At 38.7% G+C, this 20,481-nt stretch overlaps 1 protein-coding gene across 2 annotated transcripts in view; it reads left to right on the plus strand.

Moving 5' to 3' along the window:
- The window catches only part of lrrfip2 (leucine rich repeat (in FLII) interacting protein 2), a 39,481-nt gene extending 19,551 nt beyond the window's left edge, over window positions 1-19,930 (plus strand). Inside the window, exons 4-16 of one of the 2 annotated variants that reach the window (XM_030770634.1) lie at window positions 6,530-6,571; window positions 8,095-8,229; window positions 8,864-8,935; window positions 9,548-9,718; window positions 11,927-12,019; window positions 12,522-12,614; window positions 13,483-13,578; window positions 13,709-13,841; window positions 14,169-14,218; window positions 16,545-16,665; window positions 17,038-17,117; window positions 17,915-18,019; window positions 18,745-19,930. In XM_030770634.1, the coding sequence (XP_030626494.1) occupies window positions 6,530-6,571; window positions 8,095-8,229; window positions 8,864-8,935; window positions 9,548-9,718; window positions 11,927-12,019; window positions 12,522-12,614; window positions 13,483-13,578; window positions 13,709-13,841; window positions 14,169-14,218; window positions 16,545-16,665; window positions 17,038-17,117; window positions 17,915-18,019; window positions 18,745-18,855 (1,302 nt within the window). In that variant the 3' untranslated portion in view covers window positions 18,856-19,930. The remainder of the gene's footprint in view (window positions 1-6,529; window positions 6,572-8,094; window positions 8,230-8,863; window positions 8,936-9,547; window positions 9,719-11,926; window positions 12,020-12,521; window positions 12,615-13,482; window positions 13,579-13,708; window positions 13,842-14,168; window positions 14,219-16,544; window positions 16,666-17,037; window positions 17,118-17,914; window positions 18,020-18,744) is intronic. The other variant, XM_030770635.1, reaches the window with a different exon arrangement.
- The last annotated feature ends 551 nt before the right edge of the window (window positions 19,931-20,481 follow it).

Consider the following 20,481-nt stretch of genomic DNA (forward strand, 5'->3'; position numbering starts at 1 on the left):
GTGTGATTTTGCTGCTATGCTGACAATATTCTCTTTTCAGAGCAGTTATGATAACACATTCTCCGTTATTTAACAAAAAGAACTTATGAGACATTTTGAAATTCACAGTCAGTGCTCTACTGAATCATAGACTTCTGCTTTGTTTTCCAAGGCCTCTATCTATGATGACGGTCTCTATGGTTCATTCGGCTCCAGAGCTGTGAGTGTTTGAAGTACAGTCTAATGATACTATTCGGCTATTTAATGGGGTGCTCAGTGCTCGTTCAGTGAAGACTTTTGGCCTCTGTGTCAATGCTTTGTCTGTTCCTTCAGCCCTCAGAATACAGCTGGTACTCCTCAGGGGCCAGCTCCACTCGAAGCAGTCCTGTGGTGAGCACCTCATCTCAGATTCACCCACAGATAACATGCAACACCTCTAACTGCTAGCATGGCATGAAGAGCTCATAAGCTTTAGACCCAAAAGGCCACTAAAATAAACAGGAAATTACCTGGAATGCATGAACCGCCAGTGTCAGAAAAAATATAATGAAATTTGTTCTAAAAGGTCGTGATTGGAGAAGGAATAACCAGTTGTATGAATATAAATAGTCTGGTATGAATATAAACCAATAGACTGGTATGAATAAGAATTGTTAATAATATATTACCACCTAAAATTTAAAATGAATTTATATTTTCATACCAGCTGTATTTCATCTGATGCCGTGTAGATTTGCATGCCACCCGTTAAATTGTTATGCTTGGCACTTCAGTTCAAGGCATTGTGGCAGTCATATCTGCTGTCAGTGAAAACACAAGGACAAACCTTAATTTGTTTGCCTGAGTTTAAATGTGAACCAGTAGTGCAAAACAGGATAGCTGCAACTAGCTATCAACAACTTTAGACATTATGTGAAGTTTGATTTCCTTAGAAATATTTGCTATAAGTAATGCTACATCTCTAGATCATGTAGTGTTCTTTTCAGCTCAGGCTGAATCTGTTTGGATTTATCCTCATTCATTTAGTAAGCTGAGTTTCCTCCAGCTGGTTTTTTCATCTGCTGGAAAATTAGAGAAACTGTTAGTGATGTGAGCGGTTGCTCCTCAGAACAATAAATTCATGTAATTAGTACATAAACATTGTCAACATAAAAATAGCGTAAAAATGTATGAACAGTGCATAATTATAAGAGAGCAGATCAAATTCTGGCTAAAAGTGACTGTATGACAAATTTAAAGCTGCAAGAATATGGACACAGCAGAAGAACGACAGAAGAACAGGAGCTTACCTCCTCTCATCCCACTGTTATTTTGATGGTGTGGTGTTCAGCGAATAAATATGCAAAGTTTGTTATCATGTCATCTCAGTATGTCATCTTTGGATGTAGTCTCAGTGACAATTGAGCCGGTGATTTGATGGTCTATTAAGTGATTATTGGTTCAAACTAACCCTTGCTATGACAGTCTCCTGTTGCTGAGTGCAGTGTTCTGTGCATGCTTGCTGTGGTTTCTCTAAACATAGAAGAGGAAGAATCAGTCTTTTTTTTTTTTTTTTCTTTCATCTATCAGTCATCGTCCGATGATGACTCATCCAGCACTGTGTCACACGATCACTCCAGCCGCAGCAGACGGAATAGTGCGGTGAGCTGGGCTCAAGTCTTTGTCTCTGTCTTTGTGTCTGTCTCTGTCTCTGTCTTTGTCTCTGTCTTTGTGTCTGTCTTTGTGTCTGTCTTTGTCTCTGTCTTTGTGTCTGTCTTTGTGTCTGTCTTTGTCTTTGTGTCTGTCTTTCTCTCTGTCTTTGTCTCTGTCTTTGTCTTTGTCTCTGTCTTTGTGTCTGTCTTTGTGTCTGTCTTTGTCTTTGTCTCTGTCTCTGTCTTTGTGTCTGTCTTTGTCTTTGTGTCTGTCTTTGTGTCTGTCTTTGTCTTTGTCTCTGTCTTTGTGTCTGTCTTTGTCTCTGTCTTTGTGTCTGTCTTTGTGTCTGTCTTTGTCTCTGTCTTTGTGTCTGTCTTTGTGTCTTTCTTTGTCTCTGTCTTTGTCTCTGTCTTTGTCTCTGTCTTTGTGTCTGTCTTTGTGTCTGTCTTTGTCTCTGTCTTTGTCTGTGTCTGTCTTTGTCTCTGTCTTTGTGTCTGTCTTTGTGTCTGTCTTTGTCTTTGTGTCTGTCTTTGTCTCTGTCTTTGTCTTTGTGTCTGTCTTTGTCTTTGTGTCTGTCTTTGTGTCTGTCTTTGTCTCTGTCTTTGTCTCTGTCTTTGTCTCTGTCTTTGTCTTTGTGTCTGTCTTTGTCTTTGTCTCTGTCTCTGTCTTTGTGTCTGTCTTTGTCTTTGTGTCTGTCTTTGTCTCTGTCTTTGTCTTTGTCTCTGTCTTTGTGTCTGTCTTTGTGTCTGTCTTTGTCTCTGTCTTTGTGTCTGTCTTTGTGTCTGTCTTTGTCTCTGTCTTTGTCTCTGTCTTTGTGTCTTTCTTTGTCTCTGTCTTTGTCTCTGTCTTTGTCTCTGTCTTTGTGTCTGTCTTTGTGTCTGTCTTTGTCTCTGTCTTTGTCTGTGTCTGTCTTTGTCTCTGTCTTTGTGTCTGTCTTTGTGTCTGTCTTTGTCTTTGTGTCTGTCTTTGTCTCTGTCTTTGTCTTTGTGTCTGTCTTTGTGTCTGTCTTTGTGTCTGTCTTTGTGTCTGTCTTTGTCTCTGTCTTTGTCTCTGTCTTTGTGTCTGTCTTTGTGTCTGTCTTTGTCTTTGTGTCTGTCTTTGTCTCTGTCTTTGTGTCTGTCTTTGTGTCTGTCTTTGTCTTTGTCTTTGTCTTTGTGTCTGTCTTTGTGTCTGTCTTTGTGTCTGTCTTTGTGTCTGTCTTTGTGTCTGTCTTTGTGTCTGTCTCTGTGTCTGTCTCTGTCTTTGTGTCTGTCTTTGTGTCTGTCTCTGTCTTTGTGTCTGTCTCTGTCTTTGTGTCTGTCTTTGTGTCTGTGTCTGTCTTTGTCTCTGTCTTTGTCTCTGTCTTTGTCTCTGTCTTTGTGTCTGTGTCTGTCTTTGTGTCTGTCTTTGTGTCTGTCTTTGTGTCTGTCTTTGTGTCTGTCTTTGTTAGTCAGATGGTCTCTACCGTCTTACATTGGCATTGTCGCTCATCCTGATCCATTTTGAGGATTAGGATCGTTGTGGTAAGATGATGTAAGGTTGTGTTGTGGTGTGCTCATTGTTAGGGTTTAAACTGTTGTTTTGTTAAGTATTTGACTGTAGCTTTAAAGATACTTTTTCCTGGAACTGCACATTATAATTCTGATTATCCAGTTGCTGGTGCTCAGCTTCAAGGAACTAATATTGTTTTTTTTTTTAGATTTTGGCTGATCCTTTTTGGACACTGTGAAATATATTTTCAAAGAACCTAAATACTCACAAATACCCACAAATGTTCATACACAAAACAAAATGCACTAGTTTGCATTCAGATATGGGGTATTATCAAGCTAACATGTACTTTGCATTGAGTTTCTTACTATTAGTGAAGCTAAATTAATAAATGCACTTTCATGTTACAATTTTCTTTTTTTTTTTCTTTTTTTTTTTAACAAACAGAAGATAATAAGGATGTTTACATTTCACTTTACCTCCCTCAGCAGTTCATTGCAGTGATTCTTCTTTGTCTTTGGATGGTTTCAGTGACAGTGGGTGAACCAATGTATCAAAACATATTAATTCCAACATAATTGATTTGAAGTAAGTTTGGTATTATTGTAAACCAAATAATCCTCTAGCCCAAATGTTCTCGAATAGGATGTACAGGTAATGGCTCATAACTGCCTACTGCCTTAGCCGTAAAGTCTGACAAATGAAATACCAGTGTGAGATAAAATACAGAGCAAGGGACAAGGGGAATAGTAATGCCTAGTAATATCTTCTTTTTTTCACTCATTGTTAACTTGTGAACTCCCTTATGTTTAAATGCCATCATACAACTTTAACACAGTTTTTTTTTTATATATATTTTTATATATATACGGGAAACACTGAATGATGAATATTCCTGTTCAGATTATCATGATCATTAAAAGAGCTGACAGACAATGCAAACATATAAAGGCTTTGTGGAATACAGACCAGTTAAATTAAATGACCAATAAATTGAAGATCAGTTAAATGCCACTGAAAACGAGACAGGAAAAATGTGTGAAAATATTCAGCAACAGAAAGATGCAAGCATGGAGAGATAAGGAACACAGGACTATCATTCACCACATAGTTCAGCATTGATATTCCCTTACGTTTAATGCTGGAGTATAGTAATAGGGTCACCTCACAATCATTAACGTTATGACATGGACGACTCCTTGTATTCTGTTCCTTATCATAGCTCTCCTCTAGAACATTGAGTTTATACCTTTATTCTGCATTCTGTTATGCACCTCATGACTGTCTCTCTCTTTCTCTCTCTCTCCTGCCGGTTTTCTCTTCTTCTCTATGTCACACACACTTGCTTTTCTCATCCATCTCACCTTCACCACCTGGTAGTCTTCTGATTTCTCTGACTTCAGTGAAACCGCTGCTGACTATTTCAGTCGCTCTAACCGTCGGGGCAGTATTGTCTCTGACTTAGACGATCTGAACATCCCAGACCTGGATGCTGTAAGTTATTGCAGTATGACTGCACTTTGCATGTCTTGCATCCCTTTCCTGTCACAAAGTGTATTACATCAGCGACATGATGTGTTATGAAGTATCTTAATGGCATGTTAGCCTTTGAAATGGGATGCCATTTTTCTACTAATGGTCTTTGAAGTGTGGAGTGTAATGTTGTGTTTTGATAGCTGAAAATGTTAGGCTAATGCAAAATGTTTTTGCAAGAATCATTAGTGTGACCCTGTAATGGAGCACACGGTTTGAATGCCCAGGGGATGATTTGGAATACTAATTTACTGCATGTGTTTTAATTGAAGTCTCTCAAACATCAAAACATATAAAATGATGGTTGGTTTGTGTTTCCCGGCACTACTCATCGCAGCTTGGTTATGTGAGATCCTATTCCCTTTTGCTTACGCCTACTTATAGGTCTTATTGTTTAAGGTGTCCGTGGAGTTGTTGGCATTGTCTAAGATGAGTTTACTACTTCAGTGCACCAAACACAGGGTTAGCATGCCTTTTAGCACCACTGGTGAGCACAGTTCTGGGATTTCCCTCTTATTGGACTTTCCTCCTAAATATGTAGCCTCCCAGAGTCTTCCCCACGCGGCCATTTCGCTGGTTGCACAAAAACAAAGGGATACCATGAAGGATGGGTGTCATGAAGCCGGCGTGATGCAGATTTGGAACAAGGGCCATTCCAAATATCACTGCCAGTAATCACACATTGTAATGTGCAAAGTGGCCTGAACAAAACCAGTGAACCATGCTTAGTATTCTCTTCATCATTCATACATATATGTATGATTTAGCTGTCCTGATATTGACACTTACGCCCTCTGTGGAATCCATAATATATATATATATATATTATGCCTAATGTAGGACAACTGAGAACAATAACATGAACTCTGTTTTGGACGTGGTTGAACAATCAGAGTATACTGGTACCAAAAATGCAAAGGCCTGGATTCCAGTACCCAGTTAAAGGAACACTTTTAAGTCATTGCTCGATTTTCGGATTCTTCTTTAACACTGTGCGTCTGTGGTAAGTTTTCCTTCTGAATTCTTTATGTCCATCCTTAAAGTAGACGGTTGGACCAGGCACTCTTCTATGCTGATTCTGTATTTCATATGTCACTCCATTGACACAGAGCAGTCTCATGCTGCGACCTCTGTTTTCTGCTTGCTTCACCGATAAGTGTTCAGTTGTTCGAGAATGCAGATCCAGTTCATTCAGTGTGACATTTCCATTCCCATGCACCTTAACAGTGTTAACAGGTGTTTTTAATTTGGAAAGTGGGGAGTTTGTCAGCATTATTATGGAGCTGCTCAGCATGCTACCACTGGAAGCTTAATAAGATTCTAATAAATTAATGTTTTCCCAGTAAAGTCAGTTCTAATAAATTAATGTCTTCCCAGTAAAGTCTGTAGACGTTGCAGGCTCCTGACAGACAAAACCAGGATTGTCCTTTTAATAATTGCTAGGGAAAATGATGGCCTTTTAGCAAACATATCGCTATAAAAGAGTATAATACAAATTCCACATTTAGTCACATAGGTTACTTTATTCATTTTATATCCCTTTCTGCGTCCCTTTGTAGTAGTGTGAATAACTCTGGAGGGCGCTATAGAATGAACAGATACTGGAATACCATCTACAAGATTTCACATTTACATTATTTGGCAGAATACAATCAAGAGAAAGAGTAGAAGCCGTGATTTTTGATGTTTTCGGTAAGGTATGTCTGGAATATGTCAGTGTGACTAGGTGGGCTGGTTGGGGTGTAGATAGTGTTTGCTGAGTGATTTTTGTTTAACATGTCGCAATTTTTCACTCATACTGTGATATCTGTTTTATTTCCAGGCTACGGTCCGCAAATATTGTTGGTCATTAAACAGAATTACTCCACCTTCTTAAGGAACATGAGTTGATTTAATTTACTTTGTTCTCTTACAGCTGGATGAAAAATGTGACAAACAGTACTCAGACTTCAGCCGGGTGAGTACACAGGCAACAAAGAGAGGGGCAAGGTTAGGAGTGCATGCTCATAGAGGGTCTTCAAGCTCAAACTGCCGCTGAAGTGGTAACAACTCAGAAAATTCTAGGGTTTGTTCTGAGAATAAGATTTTGCCTCAGATATTCACAAAAGGCGTTATGCCTTCAAAGCTAACTGAAACCTGAAATGATTCAGGAGTGTAGAAGGAGCGATGAGTAATGAGTTAAGATTGTACCTAAGAGAACTCTTTAAACTTTAAATGGCTATTGCAAATTCAAATGGCATTCAGCCTCTACTGCTGTTTGGACACATACTATTAAATTAAATCAGTGTTATAAAACTTGTTTGTCTGATCTCTATTTATAACGTAGTGTGTTAACTTTTTCCACTGGATCTAAACAACATTTTTGAACACGTTAGTGAAGCCTGACTTAAAATTCTAAACCTTCTCATGTATAACTTTGTTGCCGTTATAACGCATCCGTTAGCAGAAAATTACTGAGGTTTGAATGGACACCTCATTAGATTATCAGAGAACATTACTTGTCTGAGTCTTTTTTTCATCAGTAGTCTAAAATTAGTAGAGCGAGGAAATACATACAGCAGTCACAAAATGAATGTAGCCCAACCGTGTGGCCCATGGTGTGGCTCCACTTGGCCTTCTGCGTCTAGCATACTTGTATTGTCATTTCAGAATAGGGCTTTTAAATGAAACATGTACAGTTTAGTCAACAGCATTGCTGTGAAAAATAATAATCAGTTTTGGTGTTATAGTATCAGAAAAATACTTGCTTATCATGTGCATAGTAGTAGCATGTCAGTGTTAAAATATTACAGTATGTTGCTTGAAAGGCTGCTAATGGAAATTATTTATTGAAAACTATGGCAGTTTTATTTAAGACTATGGCAGTTTTATTTAACACTATGGCAATCACCAACAACCCGTTTTGGTTTGTAAAAGTCTTAAATGTGTAGTCCTGTTGTTTTAAGCATTGTCATGAACGAAAGCATTGACAGTAATTTTCAGGTACCAGTATATCCTATGCCATGTTTCCTCTGTGAATGTATGTCACGTGAACAGAAATGGGTTTGCATCACTTTTGATCAGGGCAGTAGCACTGTTGGCAATATGAAGTCTGATTCATTTTACACAGTTATTCTAAACTGCCACTTGGCTTTGCCTACCCTGACAGATCCTGATGGCTCTGCAAACTATCGCTTGGATCCAATTAACAGCAGACAAATTTCTGAAAAATATTAGGTTGAGAGGCAGTTACAGTGTTGAAAGAAAGAAAGAGAGGGAGAAAAAACAGCCTTATATGTTTATTTTGGTGAAGGCTACTGTGCTCACATTAAGACATGAGTATTTTTAACTTCAAATTTTGTGAAATATTCTTTAAGTATTTTATCAGTAACGTAACTTGTTTTTAACTTGTACTTTGACTTGTTCGACTCATAAGGTTGTATCACAGTTTTTTTTTTTTTAAGTTTGTCTAAGTTGGCATCTCAAACAAATTTTTTCTAGCCATCCTCTCGATGTGGCACACCTAGCCTGTCTGCTACCACCCTGGCATCTCTGGGGGGAAGTTCCTCCAGAAGAGGAAGTGGGGATACAGGTAGCATTGTCATCGACCCTGATGCTTCTCTCAGTGAACTAAGGGTAAGAAACAGCCTCCCAAATCTTCAGTTTAATAACAGAAGGCAAAGACCTGTATCCACTGTGTTTGTACTGATTGACCACACCTGAGTGACTGAAGTCACATACTCTTTGACTGTAGTGCATTAACACAGACACACATTTACGCTGTTGCCATAGAGAGACAGTAAATATGATTGCAAGCACAAGCTACTTTTGAAGACATGGATTTGAAGGCTACATTTTGATGGGAAACATTGTTTTTCCAACAGAAACTGCTATGTAAATTAGCAGCTTTATTAAATAGTCTAGATTAAAAAAAAAAAAAACTGCTACCGCGATGAAAATGTGATGTGCTTGTCCAGGTGATAGCCGGGGTGGAATCCTGCCGCGCACCTGGACGCCTAAACTGTGTATCATGTTCATCAACATCTGTGAATGGCCGTTACTCTGAGAAAGTTACTCTGCTGCATCCATAAATGTCTAGGAAGAAACTTATTTGCTGTCACAGATTCAGAGAGTCAAATGTGAACATTGCAGTGAGCCGTTTTCTAAAGCACATGCTGCGCTTCGACTTGGACAGATTGTGTTTTATGTCAGAAACAAGAGAGCTCTCTGCCTTGATTGACCCGAGGTGCTCCTCCCATCTCCTCTGCAGGACATCTATGATCTAAAGGACCAGATTCAGGATGTAGAGGGCCGATACATGCAGGGGCTTAAAGAGCTGAAGGTAGAGGGGCCTGAACTCACAGCATGCCTTCTCTTCCTCTCTGGGTGCTTTCTAATCCTCTCTAACCTCTAACACATCCTTCAGCCACTACAGTTGTCAAAGCATGAGCCTTGTAGGAATCTGTTAAGCTCCACCTAAACTCATTTTGTGCTGTTCTGTGTACTCTAAGTTGAAGTGTAGGAAATGCTGTTTTGACTTTAAAAGATGGGGATCAAGATAACATGGCATGAAGGGTCCTGTTCTCCTTCTAGACTGCCAGGGTTTCTCCTGGCACACAAGTGAATTCACCCTGCATGGAAATCAAATTCACTTTCTTACCCAACTATGGTTTGCCTGCCAGCTGCATTTAGGTTAAACTGACCAATGTCTTTTTTTTTTTTATCACTGTTATGTGTATTTAAGAATCTTTGGGTCTGTCTATGTAATATCAAAGAAAGCACAGGTCTGTTTAATCAGAAGTGAAAGTATGACACCCTGCAATTATCCTTCTACAGTGTGTTTTTCGATCTGGCCACTTTGCGTGGTTTGTTCCCATCATTCCTTTGCAGTGTAAATGCTATGTTAAAAATCGTCCTCAGTGCTCTTTGTCTCAGAAATGTGTGCACCCCTCAGGAATCGCTCTCAGAGGTGGAGGAGAAGTATAAGAAAGCCATGGTATCCAATGCTCAGCTGGACAATGACAAAGCCAACCTAATATACCAGGTGGATACACTCAAAGATGTGATAGAGGAAATGGAGGAGGAAATGGCAGAGTTACGGCGAGAAACTGAGGAGAAGAGTAAGGTAGAGTCACACACACACAGACACACACACACACAGACACACACACACACACACACACACACACACACACACTGGTTTTAATCGGTTAAGAGACTGATCTTCAGGAACCATCTAGGTTCTTTTACTGTATTAAATAAAAATGTAAAAAAATGTCTTATGGTCCAAATGCAATACAAGTCTGTTTAAGGTACATACTGACCTTTAGTTCCTAGAGATGCCACACATCTAAAACTTCACCGAGTTCCATGGTACAAGTGTGGTTTGTGAGATTTATGGATTATAGGACAGTCCATATACACAGCACACAAAGTATACATTTTTTATTGGAGAACACAAGGGCTCATCCAGGGCTTTATACATACACAAACCTAAACAGATACCATATTATGGACAAAAGGCATATCAGAATGGTCCATATGCACCACAAACAGATATGAATAGAGCTAAAACCCAAGGCAATTAAATGCAATACATAATAAAAAGTAAAACACAGAGGACATGTAAAAATATACATGCTATTGTTGTGCTTTGCTTTTATTTGGTAACATTTATGTTTTCTTATAAAATGATATAATAGAAGATGACCTATTTTATCAGCCACTGCTCGTGGTAGAGAAACTTAATGTTCAGATTAAAATATTTAGCAAATATCAAGTCTCAAGTCACTGTCAATCTTTACATCAATGCAAAACTAGGGTATGCAAATTAACAACCACTACAACTATTCATCAGCCTGCAAGGTCACTGATTAGGACCACGCTGTACCAAAAAAAGGGTACGCCCAAATCATGTGCCGGTGACTGAGAAAGTTGGTCGCACCAGTGCTCCCAGTGGAAAAGTTAGTCTGGAGCCCTGTGTTAGCATTAATAATTCATTTATAAAAAACTAAAAAGGTAGGGGCACAGTTGCGGCTATGTGATTCTCACATTGAATGGCCCGCACTGAGGCGTAAATACTAGTACGACCAAAAAAAGTTTTGCTGTTACAATTTTTTCCACACTTTCTGGAATCATCTCACATCTCAAACACTTTTTTCAGCCTACCAAAAGCATGTAGTACTCAAGGCGAATTACCACTCACACTTTGAGAACCACAGAGCTAGGTGATAGACAAGGTCATTTTCTGAGCTTAGTTAGTTTAAGCAGTTTCCATTCCTTTTCAAAATATATCTTGTATATTGTAGAAAGTATATTTCCACCAATGTCAAATCTAGCTTTTTGTTATACATATTAGCATTTTTGCAAATGTTGTTTAATCACCAAAGACTTGGAATAATATGTTACCATGTTTATTTCTGAACTTTTTATTTCTCAACTTTAGAGCCTTTCCACTTAACCATGCACTTAACTATATATTACGTTTTTATTGTTAAATCACACAGATGGACAAACTTTTCATATAAAAATATTAGGGGTTCCCATTTTTCATTTGCATTCACAGTGCCGGTGATGCAGGGTTTTTTTTTTTGTTTTGTTTTGTTTTGTTTTTCTGGGGTTTTTTTATCAGAATATGTGTGAAAGAAGAAGAGAGAGGTAGCAGTTTGTGTTGTAGCAGTGAGTTTTCAGTGGGCTCACACCTGATGTTTGGGGGCCAGTGCCAGTTGGCATAATGTCAGTGGTAAAAGGGGGCTGTGAAAAACACCCTATTTGTTTGTTTAAATCCATTTTCTGAAATGGAACGTAAGTGAGCATCTAAAACACAAATATTTAGGAAATGTCTTGGAAAGTCAAAATGTAGATATGAAGGGTTATTTAACATCTTAGGACAGATTTAACAAAGTTGTCAAAATGCAGAGTAACAACAGATTTCTCTATGGATAAAACACAATCTTTTGTGTGTGATTCTCCTAATTCTTACCTTAGTGTTACAGTCTACAGTTTATATAAACTCACTTCAAGAAAAACTATGGCTTGATAAGGTTGGATTGAAAAAATGCGTATTTTCTATCCAACCTATAAAACGCAAGTTTCTATAGTGGGAAATGAAATATTATCGTATTATAGTAATGTTATAGTAACATTACAGTAATCACAGGGGACTCATGTTTTTACCATTGCTCTTTTGTCTTAGGCTGTAAGAATATTGGCCAGTGTTTCGTCCCTGAGTGGCTTTTGCCACAACAATGAAACAATGTTTTGTCTTCTGTGTAATAGCATGAAATAAATCCATTTTTTTACTCTTTCAGCACAATATTTTCTTCACTTACAGGAACTGGAGAGGCAAAAACATACATGCGGCGTCCTAATGCACAAGCAGGAGGAACTGAAGGAGGGCATTCGTCAGAGAGATGAACTTATTGAGGTGGGATTTTTTTGCCTGAGCACCAACTGTCATCTATTTTTTTGGGCACACATGGCCAGACTGCCATGAGGCATGTAAAACTTCGGAATTTAGTATATTATCTCAGCTCTGGTACATTGGTATTTGTCGTTTAGATATTGCTTGTTAGTAGTGACAACAGCTTAAAGAATGTCTCTATTCATGTGCCATAAGGTGATGGCAAAGTGGCTTGTCCCGTGGGTACATACTTCATATTTGTGTTTGGGGAAAGAGTAGACAGCAAAAACTTTACAAACATTGCAAGTGTCTGACAAAACTTTGAGGCAAGTTAAGATGAGCCTGTTTGTGCATCAGGCCTCATGTGAGTTTTGTGGATTCACTTCCTGTTTCCTTTCCCTCTATTTCTGTGTCTCATTTCAGTGTTCATCATTATACATTGCTTTTTCATTCTTGTCAATGTTGATTCTATCTTCTTCTGTTCCTCCTGCTCTGTGACTTACTTTGTGAACATCTCCACCTGTAGGAGAACCAGAAAATGCAGAACAAGTTAGATACCCTCACAAGAGAGGTGTTTGACCTGCAGGAAACAATTAACTGGAAGGACAAAAAGATTGGGGTAGGAGGTTGTGACAGCTGATGCCGGAGAAATAGACAAAAGCAAGGATTTAAACAGTTTCATTTTAGTCCAGAAAACGTGAAAATATGAATGACCAGTATATTTTATTCTGCAGCTGAATCATTGTTGGCCATTAGTTGATATAAGATTGGTATTAATATTATATAGCAGTCTGTTGCTTCTCATCAGTGCATGATAGCAGTGTTTCAGCGGTAACCAAAAGAATCCATTTTTGCTAATCAAATTGCATCAGAATGTTAAATGGAATGAAATAACATGCATGCAAGTTTACATTTTAAAAGTTTTTGACTGTTGCAATGTCCTGAGGAATTTCCTGAAATGCTCTTATAGATGATGTTCTTTTGAGACATGCACCGTTCACTGGAGCATTTTTGAAAGAGAAACATGCCATACTGATGTCTAGTACCTGGTCTATGGGCAGTATTTATTTTACATGTGCTACTTCAGTGACAGATGCATAGTCGTGAAGATTTGTGAACACTGAGATCATTTACCATGCTCCCCATTGCCTCACATTTCAAGTGTGCACAGCAGTTTATAAGATTGTGCTTTGTTAGTAAGATTATAAATTTCATTTTTTCAGTGTGTGCAGTATGATTATTGAACAGCTTTAGGACATCATTTACCTTATTTGAGTTGATTGTTCCGTAGGCAGCATGCGCTCCTGCCTTTGCATGCTTTCGCTATCCAGGCTGTCCTTCTCTAGCTGTGACTGTGTGTGTGTGTTTGTGTTAGAGGGAATACTTGCACTAGTGTGACTGTGACCTGGTCCTTCTCTCTACCTCTTTTCCACTCCTATTCCTCCATCCTGTCCCTCTCCTGAATCTGGCTCTGCTGCTGTGGCCAGGCCTTAGAGAGGCAGAAAGAGTACTTTGATTGCATAAGGAATGAAAGAGATGAGCTCAGAGATGAGCTGGCTGAACTGAAGGGGAAATCTAAAGAGGTAGGTCATTGGTCAGCTGTGTGGAGTGCTCCTGAGGGACATTAGGCAGTCATAATGTTAAGGGCTGTTAGGAGATCAACCGTTGACAGCAGTCTAAATGTTCTTCCCTTTCGCACTCTGCCCTATTTAGAAGTACGGACTTGTCATTATCCCAGAGGGCACACCCAATGGAGATGTCAGCCATGAGTCCCTTACTTCAGAACTCACTGTGGTTACACAGGAGGCTGCTCAGGTGCTTGAATCAGCTGGAGAAGGACCACTGGGTAAATTGGATCCACTATATGCCAGCACTTTATATTACATCGATTACATGTGATTATACCAGCAGAGAGAACCTCGTCTGTGTGCCCTTGAGCAAGGCACTTAACCCCAGTGCTCCCCGGGCACAAGGGATGCTGCCCACCCCTCCTGTGTCTGGTGTGTGGGTTAAATGCAGAGGACAAATTCACTACTCACTGTTCACAGTGTGTGTGTGCAATCAAGGAGATTTGTATTCACATTTACATTTTTACATTATAACACTGTCAGTATTGTCAATATTATGTATCATAACAGTACATTATTATTGTGGTCTCTTCCGTCTCCTGTAGATGTTCGGCTACGAAAGCTTGCTGAGGAAAAAGATGAACTCCTCAACCAGGTATGAGCTTCCTGTTTGACACAGACTTTTACATATTTGTTGTTTTTTTGTTTGTATGTTTGTGTTGAAATTGGTCAAGCAAGTCAGACAGCTAGTATTTGTTATGGCAAAGAATATTAATTTATATTGATCTGTGTTCTTATTTCTCAGCCCCCGACCTGAGCTATTACTGCTGAAACTGTAGAAATGAGAATTTACTAAAAAAAAAAAAAAATATATATATATATATATATATATATATATATATATATATGGTATTGTGCTTATCTGTTGAACCAGCTACTCATATTGTGAAAAATGCGACAAAACTGCAGGGGTGCACGGTCAGGAGAGGCAAACCAGGCAAATGTCCCCCCCCCCAAAAAAAATCAGGAAAAAGGGTTAATAGTTGCAATGACAACTATAAACCCCCTTAAACCTCCCAGAAAGGCACTATATGGTACACTACCGCTGCCCCAAAAACCTCCTAAGTGGAGCCCCTTCTAGCTACCGCTGGCATTACTGTGAGTTGATATTTGATGTAACATATTTACATGTTGCTCCTGTTTGATGTTACATAACACGGTGCTCCTCCTTTGTTGTTCAAACACTCAGACGTCAGGGTTTCCGTTAGCCAGCAACTTGCTGGGTTTTGCCTGGTAAAATTTATTAAAAAAAAAAAAAAAAAAAAGATAAATTAAAACTTGCCGGTCAAAATGTCCAGTAATAATGCTCATACAAAATGAAGCTATAACGAAGGCGATCTCTAAACAGGACATTCGTGTTTTGTCAGTGAAACAGCCTTGCAAGCTGTAAAGACACATTGGATATGCTTGATTTTCAAGTCGGCTACATTTGATGCCACGTAGGCCTAGCCTTTTTATTTTTTTCAAAAAAAGGCTACAGATGTTATAAGTTACTGATGTTTCATATTAGCCTACATTTTAGCGGCTAATGTTGAGGTTTTGCTTAATCGTTACTGTTCATTGAATTGTCAAACACGCTTAATCGTTACTGTTCATTGAATTGTCAAACTGATTTGAGGTCGTTGTCATTCTTTCTTCAACCTAGGTGTACATTATGTTTGCGTTTGTAACGTAGACTGTTGAATACTGTTGACTGCTGAATCATAGACATTGAAACACGACCAGTAAGTTTCAAATTTGTTCGGTAAAATAAAGTCTTTCCAGACAATGGACCGGCAAGGAAAAATCCTAGCGGAAACTCCGTCAGGCGTGTGTGCATGGTGTTATTTATTATTTCTTAATAAATGATTGACGTTTGATCAAGCACAGTTGACCGTATGCATTTCTTTTACTGAAGTGACCGAATGCATTTTTATGGGGCCGGGGGGGGGGGGGGGGGGGATTAATGGGTTTCTTTTCCTGGGCCCCCCCAGAGTCCAGGATCGCCACTGCAAAACAGTAGCTAAAAATAAAACCCTCTGTCCTCGGGGTGAAAGTATTAGTTCAGACGTTCTGTGTTTCCTGGGTTTCTGTCTGCAGTAAGCAAAGTGATACTGATGTGCAGTAACAAATTTAAGAGTGTGCCATTGTTGATCTGATGAACTTACCAACACTTATGACTAATGATGGGCCTGCAAATACCTATGGGTTATGCCTTAATTCCACTTTCACTTGGAACACAAGTTATCCCAACTTTCCTTCAGTGACCTGTGAGATGGGAACTATTAACAGGCAAGGTCCACACCAAAACTTCTTTTGGCTTTGTCTAAGAATCCAACAGTAATGTTAGAAACAGACAATGGCCATAAACTCTCATTAAGAACAACAGTCTTTGAGTTGAAGATCACAGGTTCAATAGCCCAAATCACAACAGAAATGGCCCATCTCAAAGTGTTGGTCCAGCAGGGGATGACCAATCACATACACAGAAACTGCAGCCAATAGGAATTGAATGAATGGGCCGTGCCTTAGGCTGCCGGCCATAACAGTGAAAGTTATTGCTGTTTGACAAGGCAGAGAAAGGGTTAGGGTCAGGGTTAGGGTTATTGCTGTTTGACGAGGCAGAGAAAGGGTTAGGGTTAGGGTTAGGGTTATTGCTGTTTGACGAGGCAGAGAAAGGGTTAGGGTTAGGGTTAGGGTTATTGCTGTTTGACGAGGCAGAGAAAGGGTTAGGGTCAGGGTTAGGGTTATTGCTGTTTGACGAGGCAGAGAAAGGGTTAGGGTTAGGGTTAGGGTTATTGCTGTTTGACGAGGCAGAGAAAGGGTTAGGGTTAGGGCACTTGACAGGGTTAGGGTTAGGGTTAGGGCACTTGACAGGGAGAGGCAGGGCAGCTCATACCTGATGGGTTTATTTTATACTCTTTGCTCTTTGTCTCCTGTAGATCAGGAAGTTGAAGATGCAGCTGGAGGAGGAGAAGCAGAAACACTCAAAGATGGAAAGTGTGTACACGGATGGAGAGCGAGTGGAAAACGGCACAGACCTCCATTTCATTGAGATGCAAAGTATGTGCTGTATGAACTCAGACTGTTCTTCTTATGGAGTTACACAGCTTTAAAATCCCACTAACTGCTTCATTATTCTTATGGAATTACACAGCTTTAAAATCCCACTAACTGCTTCATTATTCTTATGGAGTTACACAGCTTTAAAATCCCACTAACTGCTTCATTCTTCTTATGGAATTACACAGCTTTAAAATCCCACTAACTGCTTCATTCTTCTTATGGAATTACACAGCTTTAAAATCCCACTAACTGCTTCATTCTTCTTATGGAATTACACAGCTTTAAAATCCCACTAACTGCTTCATTATTACATTCATTTCTGTCACTATTGTCAAAGTTTATGTACTGTTTTTGGTTCTCTGCTTTTAGGAGATGCTAACAGACAAATAAGTGAATACAAGTTCAAGCTCTCAAAAGCAGAACAGGAAATGGGTACAATGGAACAGAATGTAAGTCAGCAGTTTTATCTATTAACTATTTTATCTAGATAATGAGAGAGATTATCTATCTTACCTGAGACACCAGTTTTATCTATTGTATCTAATCTTTAGGATCTAAAAGGTTGTATAATTTTACAACCTGTCATATATATATATATATATATATACACACACATATAGAGAGAGAGCGAGATACACACACACACACACACACACATATACTGCCCAGCCAAAAAAAAAGTCGCACACTCCAATATTTCATTGGACCGCATTTAGCTTTGATTACAGTGCACATTTGCTGTGGCATTGTTTCAGCCACCTTATGCAATGTCATAACATTTATTTCAGTCCAGAATTGCATTAATCTTTGGCTGACATCTTGCTGACAACAGGAGAATCGAACCACTCCATAAAGTCTAATCCTGCACATCCCAAAGACTTTAAATGGGGTTTAAGGTCAGGACTCTGTGGTGGCCAATTAAAGTGTGAAAATGATTCCTCATGCTCCCTGAACCACTCTGTTACGAGCTCGATGAATATTGGTATTGTTGTCCTGGAATATGCCTGTGCTATCAGGGAAGAAAAAATCCATCGATGGGATAACCTGGTCATTCAGTACATTCAGGTCCTCCGCTGACTTCATTTTATGGCCACATAATGTCACTGAGCCAAGACCTGACTGACTGAAGCAACCCATAACACTGCTCCTAATCCAAATGGTGATTTTTGTTTTGGCCAGGCAGTGTATATATAAATATATATAGCAAGAGACATCTTATATTATGTATCTATGTAACTTCCTGCAGATAAACAGACTTGAAGGACAGGTGTCCAGGTATAAAGCAGCAGCGGATAACTCAGAGAAAATAGAAGATGAACTGAAAGCTGAAAAGCGAAAACTGCAAAGAGAGGTATGTATCAGAATTTTGGCATGGTTGATATGGTATGCTAATGATGTAAGCAGAGCCATACCCATTTACTGTTTTGGACATCGAAGTTTAGAAAACTCAAATTAATGATGGTTACTTCAGTAACAGGTGACCATGCTTTCAGTGCAAGAGGAATACTATATCTCATTCAGACTGGGCTGTTTCATATCTTTCTCTGTTTTCTAAATTTTTTTTTTTTTTTTTCCCCTTTTTTTTCCGTTCTTCATTTTTTTTCTTCTAAACATATTTAGGATAGCGGTGGGCTGTGTCATATTTTCAGGTGTATATTTTGTCTTTTTAGTGCTTTCAGGATTTGACCATCAGTGAATCATCTGTGTGTGTATTAATATATGTTCGTATCAAATGTTGAGTGGTAATGTAGTGGACAGGGTTTGAGGTCACACTGTTAGAGATCACACAGTCATAAGCTTCAACCCATTTAATCGCAGTCAGAATATTTTAAGTAAAAATATCCCTCGCTATTATGATGGTAAAGTGTTTGTAATATATTGATTTCAATGTATACTGAAGTACAGTACAATATAAATGCAACTCTGACAAGCTTGACTGGAAGCAGCCAGTAGAGACTGGATTTTCTCTTGCAATGAAACCACTGCAGGTCTTAATATATTCAGTGCTACTGCTCTGTATGTAGGGCTTTAGTCCTGTAGCCCTCTTAAAAAATGTTTCCTGTCTTCCCTTGGTAGCTGCGCACAGCGCTGGACAAAATTGAGGAGATGGAGATGACCAATAACCACTTAGTGAAACGGCTTGAGAAAATGAAAGCCAATCGGAATGCCCTCCTTTCCCAGCAGTGAGAAGATGCTCCACCCACACAGCGCCTCACTCAAGACCTTTAACTCTCCTCTCCGACAGCCTCTGCCAAAAACTCTGCTACTATTTACTGACGTTTTATTTTTGTAGTAAACCAAAAATTGTACAGGCATACCTTCTTATTTCCTTAACAGAAAGGTAACTTGTTTACACCTTAATTTGTTTTTTCACTCTTTAGAAGGGAGCTGTGGAAACACATTGTGTAGAGGTTTTTTTTGTTGTTGTTTGTTTGGGTTTTTTTGTATGTTAGGTTTGCCCTTCTCCTTTTGATAACCTGCATGAATATGCTTAGAGGAGCTTTCTAAAACTTAAATTTCACACGACTTTTACCGTCTTCAGCCGTTCAGAAACACTTAAACAATGATGTGCCTTCTTCACAGGAGATGGATGGTTCATATTATGACACTATATGGGAAATAAAACTGTTGTTTGTAATGCGGTACAAAAAATGTATTTTAATATAGGGAAACGTTCATGATTTGAGAATATATAAAAGCAATTGTGTCTGCTTCATTTTCAATGATTGTTTCTTTTTCAAGAGTAATATTTAAACTGTTTCTAGGGAATAAATATGCAAATGAAAAAGAACTTTATAGATGTGGTGGATGGGTTTGTTTACTTGCATTTTAAGGCAATTTAAGATCTTGGATGAACATTAAATGGAATGAACTGCAAGACTGAAACACTGATTTATTTGCAGGAAATATCTGCAGTGCAGTACAACCTTTTATTGTCCATTTTTACGAAAGAAATTTGTCTTCTGCTTCACCTCTGATGTTTGAGAGGAAAACTAATAAGAATGATTCAAGCTTTCTCTTCAATGTTATGTTGCTCATCAGGATGTCCTCTGTATTATACGCAGAGCTTTTCATGCCTAAAGCAGCTCTCAGGTTCAATGTGTTTGTGAGTTCTGGAGATTTCCCCATCAAATCCTTATATCAGTATCTCTTTTCAGTTTGTCAGTGCTCACAAACAATAAGATTTCAGCTTCAGGGACATGAGATGACTGTGTGTGGAGTAACCATGAGAGTCCACGATAAATAAAGTGAACCATTTGTATCCCTTTTCTCCAGTCTCACTCATGATTACAGATCATTGATAGACTAATAACATTTTGTTACAAGACCTGTTTGCTTTGTATGGCCTTGAAATGTGCTTACAGCTCCAATGCTTTTCAACAGCACACTAAAATACAATATCCATATTTAAATGGGGAAAGAGGTATGAAATGTATGTTTTCCATTTTTCTCTTTTTTAAGACTTGAGAATTATCCCCTGCTGACATGTGTAATCAAGAAGAAGTGATATTGAAATAAACCAACATTTCATTATCTATAACCTCATTTAGAGTATCTCTCATAAAGCTAACCTTGAATGTGAAATTACAAGATTAAGGTGACTCAGGTATCCCCACCATTAATGCACATTCAACTGAAGTGAATGATGAGAATGCAGTTAATTGGTAGATCCTAATCAGTTTTCACATTACAGGAGATTCTTATGTAGAGTTATTAATTTAACACCCTAGCTTTCACTCTAGAGATGATCTATAAATAGGTTAACAGTTTACATCTGGTTGAAATACTGTTTGTTACTACACAAAAGGTTAT

Source organism: Chanos chanos, chromosome 4 (genome assembly GCF_902362185.1).
Source record: "Chanos chanos chromosome 4, fChaCha1.1, whole genome shotgun sequence".
Taxonomy (NCBI): Eukaryota; Metazoa; Chordata; class Actinopteri; order Gonorynchiformes; family Chanidae; genus Chanos; species Chanos chanos.